General features: G+C 42.2%; 1 protein-coding gene across 1 annotated transcript in view; it reads right to left on the bottom strand.

Moving 5' to 3' along the window:
* Positions 1-3,995: 3,995 nt before the first annotated feature.
* MTAP (methylthioadenosine phosphorylase) overlaps positions 3,996-18,766 on the bottom strand; it is a 57,111-nt gene continuing 42,340 nt past the window's right edge. Inside the window, exons 6-8 of the mRNA XM_067553152.1 lie at positions 11,703-11,942; positions 9,026-9,148; positions 3,996-5,364 (exon numbers count right to left, since the gene is read on the bottom strand). Of these exons, the coding sequence (XP_067409253.1) occupies positions 5,326-5,364; positions 9,026-9,148; positions 11,703-11,942 (402 nt within the window). The 3' untranslated portion in view covers positions 3,996-5,325. The remainder of the gene's footprint in view (positions 5,365-9,025; positions 9,149-11,702; positions 11,943-18,766) is intronic.

Genomic DNA, 18,766 nt, shown 5'->3' with positions numbered 1-18,766 from the left:
TTAATTAGGGGCAGGGCTACCCTGGCTGGGCCCGCTGGGGCTAGTATGTCCGTCATTGGGTCTGCCCCTCCTTTGGAGACCTTCTCAACCTGGAGCCCCAGGTTTTGGGCGACTCGATGAAAGAGATCCTGGTGGGCCCTGCTGTCTTCCACTGTTGGTGGCAGTGCGGTGCCAGCGACAGCCTCATCTTGAGAGGAGGATGGAGACTACCTTACTGGAATGGTCCCCTGTCCCTCTGCTCCCATTGGGTCTCATGATAATGGTTGCTCGAGCTTGGTGCCTTGATCCTCGGTGCCAGGCTCAGAGCTATATTTGGTGCCAAGAGCAGGGCCGATGTCGTAGTCAATGCCAATGTCTGATCATGCGGCCATCTCCGACCTGGGATGGTGCCTGCTTCCTGAGGCCACCGAGAAGGTGTGCCCGATTGAGGACTTTGTGCTTGATGGAAGGCCCACAGGGTGCAAAAAGGCCACTGAGCCGGAATCTGCCACTGTAGTGGCCATGGCATGGAGTAGGGGTGGGCGATCTCTTGGCTGTGTTACCTCCTCCTTTCGTGGTGCCTGCTCCTCTCTGATGTAAACAACTCTGCTTCAGAATTGGAGCCTGACTACTCACTCCTGGGCGAACAGGGTGGCGCAGTGTCCCTTGGAGCTGTTGATGAGTGCCTCGGCTATGGCTGTCATGCCATCATCGTGGGCTTCCCCTTGGATGGTACCATACGCCTTGGTACTGGGGCCTCCACCTCAGATGGCCTCTCTCAGGTCTGCTGAGGTGGCACTGTGATCTTAATAAGCTTCCTGGCCACCTTGAATGCATCTGGGGTGGAGAGAAGTTGGAGTTTCTCCTCGAACTTCCTTGCAGGGGAGCTTATGGGCACTGGACTCGACGCACCCCTGACCGGGGCCAGAATCGACGGTGTTGTAGCTGCCAAGGTGATGCCTGAGTGCCCGGCATGGGTCACACTCCAGTAAAGCTCTTACGCCCTGATGGTTTGGGTGATGGCAAGCGGCACCAGTCAATCATCTTCTGCTTTTTCCTCAGTACAGGGGAGCGTGAGGGGTGCTGTGCTCTCGAGATGTCCGTCGGTGCCGGAGACTTCTTACAGTGCCGAGGGTCTCTCAGGTGAGTTCTTCCTTGGCGCCGATTTCTGTACTGAGGCCGGTGCACTCCGTATTGAAGTCCACACTCTTGGCACCCGTTCCGATTGGCTCGGAGGAGGGCTACCTCCATGAGTAGAAATTTTACATGTTGATTTCTGTCCTTTTGAGTTTGAGGGCGAAAGTCTCTGCAAATTTTGCAGTGGTCCCTCAAGAGGGTTTCTCTGAGGCACTGGAGTCAAGTGGAGTGCAGGTCGCTCTTGGGCATGGGTTTCTTGCAAGCCCCACAAGGTTTGAATCCAGGGGACTGAGGCATACCCCGGCTCCTAGGAAGGGAAGAAATCCCTTAGAAGATCTAACACTACTCAACACTCACTTACTTAACTCTATTTACAAAACACAGGTTGCACAACCGCTGGGAAGAAGACTCTTGCGATACAAGCAGAAATAGATTCTAGCCAACCGTCACAGGCGGTAAGAAGGAACTGAAAGGGCGGAGGCTTGGTAGGGACATATATAGGTCACCATGAAGGCACAACTCCAGGGGCTCCAGAGCTGACCTTACGGATACCACTTGGGGGAAAAAAACCTTCCAGCAACTGTACACATGGGGCATGCACACCTAATTGGAATCACCATAAGCAAGCACTTGAAGAATACATGAGAGCTAGGAAGTGAACCCATGTCTCCCAAATGCTAGTCCTGTGCCTTAATAACATGACCAGCCTAATTTCATAAATTAATTTTGAGACAGCAAATTTCATCATCTCCCTTGCTCCCCACAGGCTGTATCAGCTTCCTAAGGTAGGGGTATGAGGCCTGGCTCAATGTTAAGAGTGTGAAGTGAATGAAATTACTACCACCAATCATAAGAACCCAGTCTCCTGGCTTCCAGTTTAGTGCACATCTACTTGTCCAAAGGGTATTTTGTTGGAATAGCAGAAGCAGCACATCTTCTCCTATACCAAAGCATGCTTGGGAGGATCCATGCTGTCTGCATCCCATCCAAGTCAGTTGTGTGTGGCTGCTTCAAAATAGTGCAGTAAGCTCAGTCAGTCTGGAGAGTATGTGTGGCATGGATGGAATGGTCAGAGGATTTAGGCGCAAGCCTCGCACACATTCTTTTGCACATGTGCAAATAGAAATTTTCTATGGTTTGTAACTCAGTCAAATCTAGACAGCCTTCTATGGGGACAGTAAAACTTTTTGACCCCTGGACTATCCCTCTATCAAATTTCAAGTTCTGGCTCCAAACGTCTGGGGTGTTAAGAGCTCTACAGAAAATGGTCAGAAAATATGTTGAACTGGTAAAACTGCCTGTTTGTCAGACGAGTTTCTCAGAAATGGCTGCACTGGTTTTTTGGGTTTTTTTTGAAGGTGGGGCTAATCCATCTAAGGCAGACACAAACATGGAAAATTTCAGTCCAAACACTTTATGATTTTCAAAGTTATATGCTTTTAAAAATGGGGGTGTAAAACAAAGTTTTAGGCAACTTTTGGCTAGAGTGCACAACCAGTACCGTTCTCCCTCCCCGTCCCCTGTCCCCTTTTTTTTTTTTTTTTTTTGGCTGAGGGAACTTAAACTTTGCAGCTGAGGCAAATTATTTTTAAAACAACAATATAATTTAGCAAAGCAATTTTCAATGTGTATTTTCGCTGCAGAACTGGAGTATTAAATTCACAACTCCAATAGCCATACTATATCAACCACTGGAGCATGTAACCCAGCATCATGGCTCCGGCAGCAGCTGTACAGAATGCAGCAGAAGAGATCTTAGAAATGAAGTCAAGGAATGGATTTAAGTGATGTAGGCCTATGGCAGGCTGTCCCTTTTTAGGTGCATTTCTGCATCTATGATTAAATCCATCTGGAATTCCTCTGCTTGGAATAGCTTTTATTAACACAAACAACTTTGTGTTATTGGCAAATTTCATTATTTGATGTCCACTTTCTTCTCCAAGGCCCTGAGTGTGATTGCATATGCACAGTTCCCAGACTAGGACCAGGGTCCAAATCAATAAGAAACACAACACTGGGGCTAGTTCCAAACTTCAGAGTTCTTCCCCCCCTATTCATTTCTTTCCACACCAACGCTCTACTCTTTATTACAATTATTCCCTAGTGCTTCACGCATTTTAAATTCATGCCAGGCCTTTATCCCACCAATCAGGATTATTTGTCTTAATATTTTATGGAGGACCATACTAAAAGGTTTTGGAAAATTTTAATAACTATGTCTACCTGGTAATCTTCATCTAATTATTAACTTTTTCAAAGAATTCTGCTGATAGTACTGACCGATGCAAAAAAGTTTAACTAAATTCTCATTTGACATTAAATTTTTCTCCTAGTCTTAAATCTTAGTGGCTTTGAGTATCTACAGTGAGCCACACATGTAGCCTACTTGCTTCTAATATAATTAGATTGTAAGCCACAATGGGCTCCTGGGCCCACACCTGGGATTCCTAGATGCTACTGTGATATAATAATAAAAATGAATAACAGTTCAAATATTTTAAAATACTTAATCTTTATTTTTTCTTCACATAGCGCCTCATTTTTACCTCAACAACTGGTGAGAGTTTACCCTTTTCATTTCCAATCTTCCCCTCACCTGGCTTGGTTTGTGTTCTCATCTGTGTTATTTGGGCAGGATTTCTATTTTCTGATACATGTCTTTAAGATCTAAACTCACGTACTCTTCTGCTTAACCATGCAAAGTTTTGCTTAGGTGTACACAAAAGTAGTGCAATACTCTCACTAATACAGTGTTTGTGAAGTACTGAATAAACTAATTCCATGCTTATCCAGTGTTTTTGTCATCCAAACAGCTACATTCAGTTATCTGAATAATGCCCAGAAATAAAACAAAGCCATTCCCACACAATTCAGAGAAGTTAGGAGGTTACATTTGGTTTATTTATTAGATAAGCAGCAGCAGATTGAAGGCAAATTGTATTGATTCTGAATATGCAGTAGTTTGTACAAGATGTAGAGTGCATGAATATATATACTGGAAACAATCAACCGTAGATACATTAAATCAGATTAAAACTAAAGAAAAATAACTCCGTAGACAAATGTAACAGAAAAATGCCACCCCTGGTGTGCAGAGCACCGATTGTGGTATCAGGCCACAATGTTGTGCTAAATTTGTCACTTCAGTTTTAGTCAATTAGGGCCTGACACAAGTCCAATGACAACAATGGAAGTCTTTCCAGTGACTGCAATGGGCTCTGGATCAGATCCTTAATCATTCCTTCCCAGACTTAAGCAGCAGAAGCTAAAATTGAGAAACTTAATTTTTTATAAAGTTTCAGAAGTCTAGTTTTTAAAAAAAGAGATTCAAATCCAGACTCCAATTTTGCAGGAATATTTATGTACCTGTAAATATTTGTGCCTGCAATTGATTGCAGACACAAATCTAGATGTTTGTCTCCTGACTTGCTCATGCAATCAAGCAAACACTTAAAATGGTGACATTTGTACTCACAATTATTGCTGCTGCAAAATAGCTAGCACTATTTATGTTGAAAGACTATGACAGCAAAAGTGGACACGCTTTTAAAATTTGGGCTTAAGATGTCCAACTCACAAACCCCACAGAAAGCAATTTTTTTCATAAAATAGTGAAAATCAATACAATATATAAAAAATTATAAAAATACTGCAGTATATTTTCTTATCTTAAGTAACCTATAGTCCTTCAATTACATTTCTGTGATAAAAGAAATAGTTTGCTCTCAGGAAAAAGAGAGAGCAAAGCAACTAACAGCTCTGAATTTTAGCTTTCTGAAGTTTTATTTTTTTTAAACAGACAAGTAACAGTATGCAAGCTAACCCCTCCTCTTCTCTTGCCTTCTTCTAGGCAATGAATGAACAGCTATTTTTGAGCAAAGGATGAATGAAGCACTTGTTTTTGTCATCTGAAGTTTGTAAACATGAACAGCAGCACTAAGATCTTAAATATGATAATCTGTTATGGAATACTTATCCCATTGTTCTATCAGTTCATGCAATCAATGCATTCCAAGGCTATTGGTAGGTAAGTTCTTCAACAGTCTTTGGTATGATACTTTACTAGCAGACAGGAAATAGAACAGTGCAAGGTATATTGTATTCTTTCATGCTAACATCGAAGTCCCAAAGATATTGTAACTGCTAGAAGTTCAGTACTGATCCTCTCCTTTCTTCTTAGCATCCAAACTTCAGAGTCCATCCATGCTTTCAATGTTTTGGTAACATGACTGAGCACTGCACAGTGCACTGAAATACAAATTCAAAACAGATGAATACACTTTATCCCAATACACACGCACAGACACACAACATTTTAAATTTTAAAGCATTCTCAATAGCAAACCACATTGATTGCATACAGATTAGACATAGGAGTGGAGTCTCTTGATTTGTGCAGGAGCCCTGAAAAAAAAACTAAAGGTGACCCAGGAAGAACAGACGCTTCAACCTCCAGCAATTGAAGAATTGTGAACCTAGCACCCTGTAATTACAATTTTCCATACGTACTAACTGGTGATTGTTGTTACAAATTAACAATCAACTCCACAAAGTACTAGATTAAAATGAATACTTAGATTTAAATACTAAAGTTAAGGAAGTTAAATATTTGGGTACTTTGTTTAAAAAGTAGCCAATTGGTCACACATTGGATTTATAGAAATCTGTATGTAAACTCAACCCTAAAACTCTGAAAATAACAAAAATGCTAAAAAAAGAAACTGAGTTTTTGCATGTTCCTTTAATGTACCTTAAAATACGGAGTGTCGGAAAACAAAGTAATGAGGAACTACTGATTTCCGTAAAGATAGTATCCAGTGAATGTGCTCACAACCCTGAGGGAGTGGCCTGGACTTAACTGAGTGTCAGAGTCTGAGAGATGCTGAGCGCTCACAACTTCCACTGAGTTTAGTGGGAGAAGCTCGGCCTTTTTGGATCCAACATCTTAATTCTGCAGTGAACCATGAGGGAATTCCCTTTCACATATGAATAATTTTAATCACATGAACTTCATTGAGGCTACTCCCATGAATATAGTTACTCATGTACATAAACTTTTGTTGGAATGGTATGTATTGTGTGTGTACAGTGAATACATGTGTCACTTAGGGTACAACTAAACTCAGATAAAAGGTTTGGTTTATTATTATTATTATTATTTATTATTATTTTTATTTAATAATTTTTATTATTTTAATAATAAATTTTAATAATTTTTATTTAATAATATTTATTATTTATTATTATTTTAAAGCCTAGCGTGGACAGGGACAAGTTATATTTTAGCATGTGTTAACTGGTTAAGGTAGCTCTCACTTAGTATCTACTTTGACCGGCCAACATGTCAATATACAATTTGCCCTGTCTACATCAGGCCTTTGAAATGTATTAGTTAAAATATTTAGGCAAATAAGTTTGAAAATAAATGTACCCAAAAGTCAGTGGGGTTCTGCGTGGGGGCAGGGGTCAGTCTGTGTTGCACTTTCTTCAGAATCAAGGCCATTGTGTGAACAGACTTCCCTCCACAAGCTCTAGAAGGCAGATCAGTCTTAACATGAAATTCCCTTGCTGTCCCAATACTGAGCCTCTCTCAAACCAAGGTTGCTGGTTGTGGCACATTGTGTTTAACCGTATTGTGGTTTTGTACTGGGCCTAAATGACGCCGTCATTGTCACGTAGCCCATGAGTTAAACTCTGGCCAGCAAAGAGACTGAGTTTTTCTCTTTCCAATGTTTTCCCTATTCAAATGACTAACAAAAGATAGAGGATATACTTGGAAGATGGAATAGCATAGTAACACACACACACACACTACCTCATGGGTATGCTAAATAAGGAGCAAGTCTAAACGTGTCAATCAAAGGGCTATTCATCAGAATCAGCTGAGCTTTCACTTGCTAAACATAACTTACTTAGCTTTGTTATTAAAGTATCATAAACATGAAGATCTGTTTCAGATCAAATGAGTCTCCCATCATGTATGCAATTGATTCTGTCTTTGGGGATACAAATTAGTTAATGCCTTTGGTATTTCCTTGTTGGTGGCACAAACACAATGACATTAACATGTCCTGTTCTGGAATCCTACGGGCATTCTATCCTGTCCATTCCTTAAAGGAGCAGCATTGGTACAACTGTTACGCCTTCAGAGAGGAAATTATTATTAATGATAATTTATAAAGGCTATAAAATACATTATGAGAGTCTGAAGCAGGGGTGACTCCTACTTTGACTCCATACAACTTTGGTAATATATAAAGCTGACCTGTAGATGAGCTGTATGCAGTGTTGTTGTAGCCGTGTTGGTCTCAGGATATTAGAGAGACAAGGTGGGTGAGGTAATATCTTTTATTGGCCTAATTTCTGTTGATGAGAAAGACAAGCTTTCAGAAGAGCTCTGTGTAAGCTCAAAAGCTTATCTCTCTCACCAACAGAAGCTGGTCCAATAAAAGATATTCCCTCACCCACCTTATCTCTCTGTAGATGAGCTGGCATTAAAAAAATAAATAACCACTGAGATGAAACCGTTAAAGCCCATTTTTAGATCTTTGACCTTCAACCCACAATTCACTTTCTCATTGAGGAGGGGATGTGAGAGGGTACTTGGAGATATATTTGAGAGCAAAAGACAGGAGAACAGCAAGAAATGGCAGGCAGGGTGAAAGATGCTATGCTGAAACCTTGTCACAGGAATAAGAATATTTCACTCAACATCTGTTTCAACACTGCAAAAATGTCTAATAGAAGAGGGTGGCCAGTGCAAACTCCAGCTGCCGCTGCAAGATAAGGGGAAAGGAGAAAGAGACAAATGACTCCCTCAGTAATTTTCCCCACCCACAGTAATGAACAAAGTGAAGGAGAGTGGGGGAAGGGAGAGGTGGTACCAGTAGAGATTGAGGGCAAGGCTCTGAACCCACTCTTTTCTCTAGCAGAGTTTCAGGGTTTCTCAGGCTTCCCAGAATTGCTGTCTATGGAAGCAGTCTGTTACAGTAACCCATCAGCACCCACCTCCAGCTGCTGAAGCATGGAAGTGGTGGTTGTTCTTTTACCTGTGTAGCAATATCCCAAAATACCATCTGGGATCCTGCTTGGGCTGACACCTTGTTTTGGTTCAAGCAGGAAGAGACGACAGGGTCAGAAAAACAAATTCAGTCACAAAATTAACTGCTGACTTTTATAAGGGTCAAACAAGAATTTATATAGAAGAAAGCTTCCCGTATCTTCAAAGTAGGGGAGGGGATTTTTTAAAAAATGTATGGTTTTATTATAACATCTACTCACTCCATCTCATAATTGCTTCTCTCCCTACCTACAAACAACAAAGCCCAATTCCAAATCTTATTTACCACCGCTCCTAGTCAGCAAAACCTAATGAAATGGCCAGTCTTCGACTGTCCTACCACTTTCCCAAAGTGGCCCTGGCCTGGCACAACTGGTCCATACTTCCCTGCCACAAAATCCTCTTAGCTTCCCTCCAGGACTCCAACCCAGCCACTTCCTTCTGCAAGCTCACAAGTGCATGGTGTATTCAGTTAGGTATAATCTTCTCCTTTTGGCTCACTATTTTTGAGCTCTCCTATGAATAAAGATAGGTCTGTAATTTGGAGACTCATGCAGATTTGTATTTTTCCTTGCTTTAATTACGCATACTGAAGGTGTCCCTTTGTCTTTTAGTTTTTGAAATACTTGTTGTAGAACTGAGGCTAGCTGTTTGTAATAAAGCTTGTAAAACTCTGTAATGCACCATTCTCCCAGTGACTTCCCTGCATGTTGCAACTTTGTTGAATCAAGGTTTTTTTTTAAATGGGATTTTGAATAGCAGTATCTTGGGACATACACGTACACAGCACACACTTCTCTCCTTTCCCTTCCCCCCACCCCCCAAAACCTGTTCCAATATTGTGCTTACTTTCATGTTGTACAGAGTTTCTGTCCAGTCCATGGAACCTATTTGAGGTATAGCAGTAAGAAGTATGCTTGTTGCCTTGTTAGCATTTTCTTTCAGAGTCTTTAAAACCTTATCCACTGAAACCTAGAAATACAATAAAAACTATTAATGACTTTCTCAAACTTGTTTGCAAAAGAGACAAAACTCAATTCCTAATTAAGCAACACCTTACGTATCCCCCATACAACTGTTTTAGCTCAGAACAGAACGCATGAATAAAAGCAAAAAATTATCTATGCATTTTTAATTGAGATGACAACATGCCACAGAGATCTTTTAAAAGAATCAATAGTTTCTTTTGTTTGTTTGTTCTCTTGTACAATTGGAGGAGTTCTGCAAACCCCATACTCAAGATACTTCAATGAAACTGTTCACCAGAGTAAGGATTGAAGGACTGGGGCATTGGTGTGGAAATGGTAACTTACGTTTACTCTAGCCATCTCATGGTTCATAACTATAATAATACTGAACTGACACATCCCAGTAAGTCAAGTGAGACCTTTTGCCATAGAGTTTTCAAAAATGTAAAAAATGACTTATACAAAGACAACTTTGGACAAGCTGAGGGAGCTGCTAATAAGTTTTAGCTGCAGGGAAAATTTCAGTGCTGTTCTTAGGGTGGCATCAGCAGCTTTAAATAAAATGCTGCAGTCTGGTGATTTTCATAGAATCAATAATAGCAATCAATGTTCTTTGTGAGGGTATAATGTAGATTTTACTGTGCCATCACTGGCTGAAATCTTCTTGTACAATAACAGACACTGTAGGCACATTAAATATATTATTTCAGTCTCCAAAAATTCAACTGAAGAATCTACAATATCCTGACTGTGTCTATCCCAGAACATGCATTTTATGGGACTATCACTTCAAAAAGCAAGTGAAGTTCTCAGGGATCCATATGCTCTCTGCTGTTAGCCTGCATCTTCGTGACAGATCAATACTGCAGAAAACTACTGTTTCAATTTTGCAGCTAACATGGTTCTTTCCAGACCAAAACTATGTTAAGATAGAATTAAGGTTGAGAAGGCATATAAGTAATGTGGGGTAAAATACATTACAGGGGTGCTGCCATTATCTCAAACACAAGCATTACAAACCCAGAAAATTCAAAGTTAAGGTTAAACTTGCAACAAATTCAACTATGTTAAAACAGATGGAAATATACAGTTAAGGAACCCAAACAACCTTAGTTCTGTCCTTTAATGACTCATCATGGAAAAAAATCAAATCCATCTTTAAAAATAAGTTGCATTTAATCTGGGACCCCATATACCATTTTGCATTTATCATAGCTGTATGGTTATCTCAGGGCATCACTACAGGACAGCAATCAAGATGTTTAGATACCTTACCTGTGTTGTAATTTTGTGACAACTATATTATATTCTTCATATATAGCAAAGGTATTGAATCCCAACTTCAAATGCAATAAAACAAAACAAAAACTTAACTATACTCAGCTCTGACCAGCACCTTCGTAAATGTACTAAGAGTAAAATTCTACTACTGAAACCCCACCCTTGACTTAAGTTGCAGCTGTGCAAACATATCCAATAGAAGAATCTGGCCCAAATGTTTAATTCTTTTAATACATTTAGAATCATAGGGGTAGAAGGGACCACAAGGGTCATCTAGTTTAACCCCCTGCCAAGATGCAGTATTTGTTGTGTCTAAACCATCCAAGACAGGTGTTTTAAGGCCAGAAGGGCTCATTGTGATCATCTAATTTGACATCCTGCCCAACAAAGGCCATAGAAGTTCATCTAGGTATTTTTGTACCAAGTCCAACAGCTAGTGATTGAACAGAATAGTCTCTTTTAAAAAGACATCAAATCTCAATGTAAAGACTTCAGGTGATGGAGATTCTACCACATCTCTTGACAAGGGATTCCAATGATTAATGACACTCGCTGTTTAAAAAAAAGTGCCACATTTCCAGTTTGAAATTGTCTAGTTTAAATGTTTTTTGTATATATTCTTTTTAAAGTACACTTGCTTTCTGGCCAAAACAAACAAAACCCCCAAAAATCCAAGAGTGAGGAAAGATGTCACATAAACATAAAAAATAGAGAACCAGCCATTTTACAGAATTGCTTTGGCCATGTATTAACTAATATATACCATCTCCATTTCTGCAGTTCCTACAGCTGGTGCTGCTGCTGCCGCCATTTAACTGGCAAGCAATGTAAGCATTCTGCTGGTTAGTGGGTGTTCTTGAGCATATTACATAAGAAAAAAGGCACAATAACTAAAAAGAAGGTTTTTTTGTGGAAAACAAGAGACTTAAGATAAGATCAGCTACAGGAAAATGATGTCACAGCTGGTTTTACACACACACCCTGATTCACACAATAAGAGGTGAATTGTTTTATTCATGAGAAGAGAACTTTATGAATGGAAAATGCAGGGATATTGGGCTGAGTTCTGCTCTCACTCGCACTTGGGTTATTTCAGAATAACTCCAATGACTTCAGTGGAGTGAATTAGGATATGACCTGGTGTAATTAAATGAAGAATTTGGTATAAAAGGCTCACTGTGATTTCTATCAAGAACTGATTAACTTTATGCACTAGCACTACATATACTTTGTCATAATGTAAAACAAGACCCAAACAAAACAGAGGCTTCACTTACGGCTTCTTCATGCTCCTTCCAGCAGTCATAATCTGTTGCCATAGCAATACTTGCATAGCAGATTCCAGCTTCTCTTGCAAGAACCACCTCAGGAACTGTGGTCATGTTGATAACATCAGCCCCCCAGTTGCGAAACATCAAGCTTTCTGCCCGAGAACTGAACCGTGGCCCCTCAATGGTGATCACTGTCCCCTTTGAGTGGCACTTGATCCCATGCTTCTTGGCAATCTCCATAAGAACCTTCAGAAACATTATCACAGAAATAGTTAATTATTAACAACCTCTGTGAAGCCAGCTATTTACTTCTACAAGTGAAGTAAGTAAAGAACAAATATCTTTATCTAGTGTGACACTTTTGCCTCTCATCTGAATAAATTTCACATAATAAAGCTGTGAATGTACTACACTATGAATGTAAACCTAATTTGACAAGTCTCAGACAAAGAAACCCACTCCGCCTTAAGCCTCCTCTCTCAGGGCTGAAAACGAATAGTCCTGCTGACGAGGACAGGATCAACTGTGTTTTGATATCCACTGTCAGAAAGAAGGCTAAATACCTGGATGCCTGGTCTGCTTTGCTGCAGTGGGTGTTGAACTCAGTTGATTCATCTTACAGGGATTGCTGTTTTCAGTGCCAGGTGAGAAAGCCAGGAAGGCATTGTGTTTGATACCCAGGCCTTGCTTACAGTGAGACTTCTGGTCAGAACAAGTCTAAACGATGTGGTAGTGAAAATGCTGGTGGCCAGTCTACACTAGTATTACTCTCGTTGCTCCCAAAGGTGGAGTTGAACTGGTGGTCGCAATGGTGGGAAATTTTAAGAAGAAAAGTCTAGTGCAGACAAAGTTCAAGCATGTGGGGGAAGCAGATAGAATGGAAATGTGGAGAGAAATCTATGAATTTGGAGATGTGAGGGTTTTACCTCTCTCTCAAATCCCACGCCAGTCGCTGAACTGTATGTTTTGATGTACGCTAGATGTTGGTCATTAGTCTGTATAATCCTGACCAAGAATGCTATCTGGGTTCACTATGACTATCTGTAAATTGTTTCCAGTGAGTCCCAATCTCTGAGTATCAATTGTCACAGCCGAACTTATTCCAAAACAGTTTCCTTTTATCATAACAGAGAAAAGGAAAATTCCTTTCTGATTCTGTATTTCAGGGCAACTTCTCTTAATTTAGTTTCTGGATTTACAGATCATAAAAATTCTGGAAAGCTTTTTTTTTCTCTGATATTTCTGGTAAATTTAGTTAAAAAAAAAATCTATGAATTACATGTGCTAGTGGTTCCATCTGGCCACAGCACATTAATAGTGCTGGATTTGTGTATGGTTTCAATTATTACAGTTGGGTTAGGTGAATTTTATTACTTTACATCTTTAGATGGGTTCTGATGACATGCTAAGCTCAAGAACATAGATCAAACATGATAAAATCAGAACTTGAAGAAAATTATCTGGATTGCAACAAAATTATCTATTGATTTAACTGCAAAGAGACCTAGATTGATGATTTATCTATTTTTTGTTTTGGAAACACTTATGTGGCTCCACCAGTTACAACTGTGTGTGTAGAACTGCCCTTTTGTTATTGCTGCTGTAGAAGCAGAGATCTACCCTGAGTCACTGAGAAATACTATTTTTGTTAATTATACAGAAACAATATCTACAGTGACGGAAAATGGTAATAAGAGCAAACAGCTTAGCACTGGTATTATAACATATTAAATGCTCCTACAAAGACAGAGTCACCTACTTAGTACTTTATTATTTTGTCTGCCTCAGAATGGTAACTGATATCATGATGACTAAGGCCTGGTCTACACTGGCGATGGAGGTTGACGTAACATCACTTACGTCGACCTCCGAAAGCCTGCGTCTACACTGGTATGGACGGCAGTTCCATCGACTTAAACCATGGCAAAAGTCGACGTAATAAAACCACCTCTGCAAGTGGCGTAGCACCTAATTTGAATTTATTGGGTCGATTTTGCGTCAGTGTACACAGAGTGTAATGTAATTTGATGTTAATGGCCTCCGGGAGGTATCCCACAATGCCCCATTGTGACCGCTCTGGACTTTCGCGCTCTGCTGTTACATGGTCATGCTACCCGGAAATGGCCCCACCCCTCATCCCCCAGGAAAATTTGAATTTTCATTTCCTGTGCAGCCAGCGTGGAGAAAGCTTTGTCACTGGACTCCTCATGGCTCCTGCAAGGCCCAAACGTGCTCCAGCCTGGAGTCGACCAGAGGTCTTAGATCTCATCGGTCTGTGGGGCGAGGAGTCCATCATGGCTCAGCTCAGAGCTAGCAGAAGGAATTTGGACATTTATGGGAATATATCCCAGGGCATGCTGGAGAAGGGAAACAAGTGCCGCGTGAAGATAAAGGAGCTGCGGCAGTCATATCAGAAAGCCAGGGAAGCTAACAGCCACTCTGGCTCCTCGCCAAAAACATGCTGCTTCTACGAGGAGCTGCATGCGATGCTCGGTGGTGACCCCACCACGGTGCCGCCCCGCAGCATCGACACTTCCGCTAGGTCACAGTCCATGGACAATGATGAGGACTCTGTGGATGAGGAGGAGGAGGCTGAGGATATTAGGGTGCAGGAGAGCAGGGTGTCCATTCTCCCAGACAGTCAGGACCTATTCCTGACCCCAGAGCAGTCCAGCAGCACACAGGACAGCACTAATGATCCCGGGGAAGGCACATCTTGTGAGGTTTTTTTTTCTTCTTAGCAGTTCCGTCCTTTTAAATGGGGGTGGGGGGCAGGAAGGGGATTTCAGGCGTTTAGCAGCCTTTACTGGGGGGTTACCTCCGGAACAGATTATTTATGTGATGAGATTATGTGCCAAGAATCATCAGTTGATATCTCACGGAAACGTTAATGTAGGTAATCTGTTATCCTTCGCACGAGGTTTTGGGGGAGGGTAGCCTTGTTCCTTCCTCCCCAGTAGGATACTTTGCCGCGCCACGCTGCAATCAAGGGAGCCGGCATCATGGCGGAACACAGCACAGCGGCATAAGGGCCAGGCTGGTACCCCACACGTGCAGCAAATCTTCCCTTTCCTCGTGCGTTACCCTCAGGAGACTGATATCGCTCATGGTCACCTAGGGAAGACGGCGCATGTTTAAAATACCCGAACTATACAGCAGATACCCTGTACCTCTGTATTCCCCACTGTAGTGTCCTACCAAGTCACCTTAATTATTTTGATTTGGTTTCAGAAGAGACTATAAATCCCCCCGCACTCTCTGCAGATCCCCTGTGGTCGCCTCGTGACAAAACGGTCATCCAAATTAAACCATGTTGCCCAGGCACCCCTCTAATACAGGACATTTAAAATAATTTTTTTAAAGATCATTAATCCTCTCTATAGCACAGTGAGGTGCCCCTGGCTTACCATCTCTGTAATGGCACAACAAGCCAACCCTTCTGGGATGTTCGGAATGGAATGAGGGTCTGGGTTTGCCTTGTGCACTGCAAGGGGAGTATTTTATACTTTGTTGCAGTTGTATCATTTTCTTCGGTCTGCTAACAATGGCACCCGTGTGAATTTCTTTTCATTCTGTAGACACCTCGGCCTTGGCCCAACCCTCTAGAAATGCTGCGGAAAGACTACTGCAGATTAGAAAGAAGAAAACAAAAATCAAGAGACGACATGTTTGGTAAGCTCATGAATGCCTTCGTGGCCGCAGAGACAGAGCTCAGAGCGTGACGGCTGACCTTGTCCCAGAATATGGACATGGACAGGGAGAGTCACAGAGAAATGCAGGAGCATGATCACAGTACCATGCAGGAGATGCTGCGAATCATGCACGACCAGGCAGACATGCACTGGCAGCTTGTGGAGCTTCAGGAGGAGCGGAGGCTGGACAGAGTCCTGCTGCAGCCCCTCCATAATGCTCCTCCGCCTATGGCTTTGCTGCCCTGCCCCTCCCATACCCCCAAGAGGTCTCGGCGAGCAGAAAGCAGCGGCGGCTCCAGTGACAGCTGGCTTGCAAGCAACCACATTACTCCTTGAGACTGAATGAACACTTCCTTCCCCTCCTCCCATGACTTGAATGTCCATAAATAAAAGTTTGCATCATTTCAACACGTTTCTTTATTCAATCATATCTTGTTTGGGAGGGATTTGGAGGGTACTGATATCGATGCTGGGGGGGATGTTGAGCAAAGGCAAATAACATACAGGAACAGAAATCAGTCCTGCATCTCATTGCAGAACCTGGTTTTCAAAGCTCTGTGGTTAGCTCTCAGCATATTGCTGGCATCGGGCTGCTCATAACTGGCAGCCTGTCTTTCTGCCTCCACCGCCCAACCCTGGGGGAACCTCTCCCCCTTCGCTTCACACACATTATGAAGAACACAGCAAGCAGATATCACTGACGGGAGGTTCTTTTCACTCATGTTCAGCCTTGTGAAGAGACTCCTCCATCTGGCCTTTAAACACCCAAATGCACATTCAACAACCATTCTGCAAGTGCTTAACCTGTTATTAAAACACTCCTTGTTGCTGTCATGGTGCCTGGTGTACGGCTTCATTAGCCAAGGGAGCAAGGGGTAAGCATGATCCCCCAGGATCACTATTGGCATTTCCACACCCCCGATGTGAATTTTTTGGTCAGGGAAGTAAGTGCCCGCCTGCATCTTAGAGAACAGTCCTGAATTCTGAAATATGCGCGCATCATGCACCTTCCCAGACCACCCCATATAGATGTCGGTGAAACGACCCCTGATCCACAAGGCCCTGCAGGACCATGGAAAAGTACCCCTTGCGGTTTATGTACTTGGTTTCTAGGTGGGCAGGCGCTAGGATAGGGATGTGCGTCCCATCGATGGGCCTCCGCAATTTGGGAAGCCCATCATGGCAAACTCGTCCACTATGTCCTGCACATTTCCCAAAGTCACTATCCTTCATACCAGAAGTCTATTGATGGCCCTGCACACTTGTATCACAGCAGCGCCCACTGTAGATTTATTTACCGACTCCGAATTGATTCCCAACCGAGTGGTAACAGTCGGGGGTTGCCAGCTTCCACAGAGCGATGGCAACTCTATTCTCCACCGTCAGAGCTTGTCTCAAGCGAGTATTCCCGCGCTTCAGGGACGGGGCCAGCTCCGAGCACAGTTCAAGGAAAGTAGCCTTTCGCATACGAAAGTTTTGCAGCCACTGGTCATCATCCCACAGCTGTATAATGATGCAGTCCCACCAGTCTGTGCTTGTTTCCCGGGACCAGAACCAGTGCTCCACAGACTGCAGATGATGCGTTACAGCCTGCAGCAATTGGGAATATTTCGCTCGATGGCTTGTAGCAGGGCAGCCTCGGTGGCATTGCAGTTGCCTGCACTTCGGCTTTTTGCTCTACTTCGAAAACATTCAATGATAAGCCGTGATGTATTTGTGATGCTCAAAATAATAGTGCAGAGTTGAACTGGCTCCATGTCTCCGCAGTAATGGCGAGCACGCAGTGTAAACAAACGGCATGAAAATCGGTTTCCTGTTTGTTTGGCGGAAGAAGGGAGGGGGAAGGAATGTTGAAACTCGTCCCAACAGCCACCGCGGCTAGTTGCACTGTGGGATAGCAACCCACAGTGCACTGCTTTGAATGTCGACACAAGCGTGGTGAGTGTGGATGCATGAGACCGGCACAAACAGCATGGTGTTTACACGCTCCAGCGACTTCTAAAAATCGGTGGGTGAAAGTCGACTTTAAGTAAGTCGACTTCACTCTGTAGTGTAGACATTCCCTAAGTGGACTGAAAGATTTTTAGAAGACTAATCTGACCATAAATGCTGTAAATGTGTCTGTGTTTTCTGTTTTTTGTAGCTTCTTGTAGCAGCATTCCTCAGTGATTCTTAACACATACTCCAATTTTGGGAGTGAAAACTGGCAACTGGGTGCTTCACCATCATGGCTGCCACCCCCACTGTCTCCTGGATCCCAGACCTCCTTCATCCTAATCCTGAGAAATGTCCTGACCGGACTGGGCCTGAGAGAGATGACATCACCAGCTCCGGTTGAATTCTGAACACCATCTAGGACGTGAGATTTTGTCACTACCACCCACCCCGTAAAATGCATTCTTTTTCCTTCCCTGCCTTATTTCTTCTCTATCCTATCTCCTTCCTGTTTCCTTCTGTCTAATAAGAGTCTGTCTTAGCTGGCAAAGACTGCATATTTTGTTATACTGCTGTAAGCCTGTGACTAGAAAAAGGCAGATAAAAGCAATCCCCTAAACAACCTGATGCTGGTATGAATTTTCCAGGTCTCAGAGTGGTTAATAAGAGAATGTATTGGGACTGTGATTTTCCAGCTGTGAGGTTGCAAGTGAAAGACAATACCAGAGACACAAACTGCATTTCTATCTTTGCTGTTTTTTGCTCTCTCCTTTTTGTGTGTTTGTCTTCTTAGGAACCGGGACTGTACTTTAACAAAAACATCAATAACAACAACTCCAGCCCATCTCAACTAACTTCTTTTTCCCCCAAAATGGACAATTATCACCATCTTTAATACAATCTAAAGACTGTCAAACAAGGGATTTTTCCCTTACAAAAACTCTCCAGCTAAAGGAAAAGGAAACAAGTAGTATTGTTAAAATGAAAGCCTTATTTAACTTCTTTACATTTCAAATGCTTTAAGTTTTTCCTTCTTATCTTTAATAAAAGGTTTAAAAAGATGTTGACTGGTGCATTTGCCATGGTACAAAGCAGGCTAAGGTCTCTGTATACCAACCGCTGAAGCGTGTTTAAAACTGTTTAATGATTGGATTATGTTAACATCTTTAATTCTGTGGGCCCATATATTCCATCAAAATTAATACAAGCCTTCATCCTGCTTTGCCACTCGCTTTGTATGGGTAAAACTGCTTAGACATTGCGTAAGGAAGCAAGTTTGACATTGGCACCTTCTGTGAATATTATGTTATTATTAATTATTTGTATTGCAGTAGTACTAGAAGCCCCAGTCATGGACCAGGACCCTGCTGTGCTAGTGTGGAACAAACAGTACAAAGACGATGCCTGCTCCAATTTTCTCTCCCTTGTTTGCTCACAATGTCA

Source organism: Emydura macquarii, unplaced genomic scaffold (genome assembly GCF_026122565.2).
Source record: "Emydura macquarii macquarii isolate MOO-44397 ecotype Brisbane River unplaced genomic scaffold, CSIRO-AGI_Emac_v2 contig_1451, whole genome shotgun sequence".
Classification (NCBI taxonomy): Eukaryota; Metazoa; Chordata; order Testudines; family Chelidae; genus Emydura; species Emydura macquarii.
This window is presented reverse-complemented; position numbering and strand designations above follow the sequence as displayed.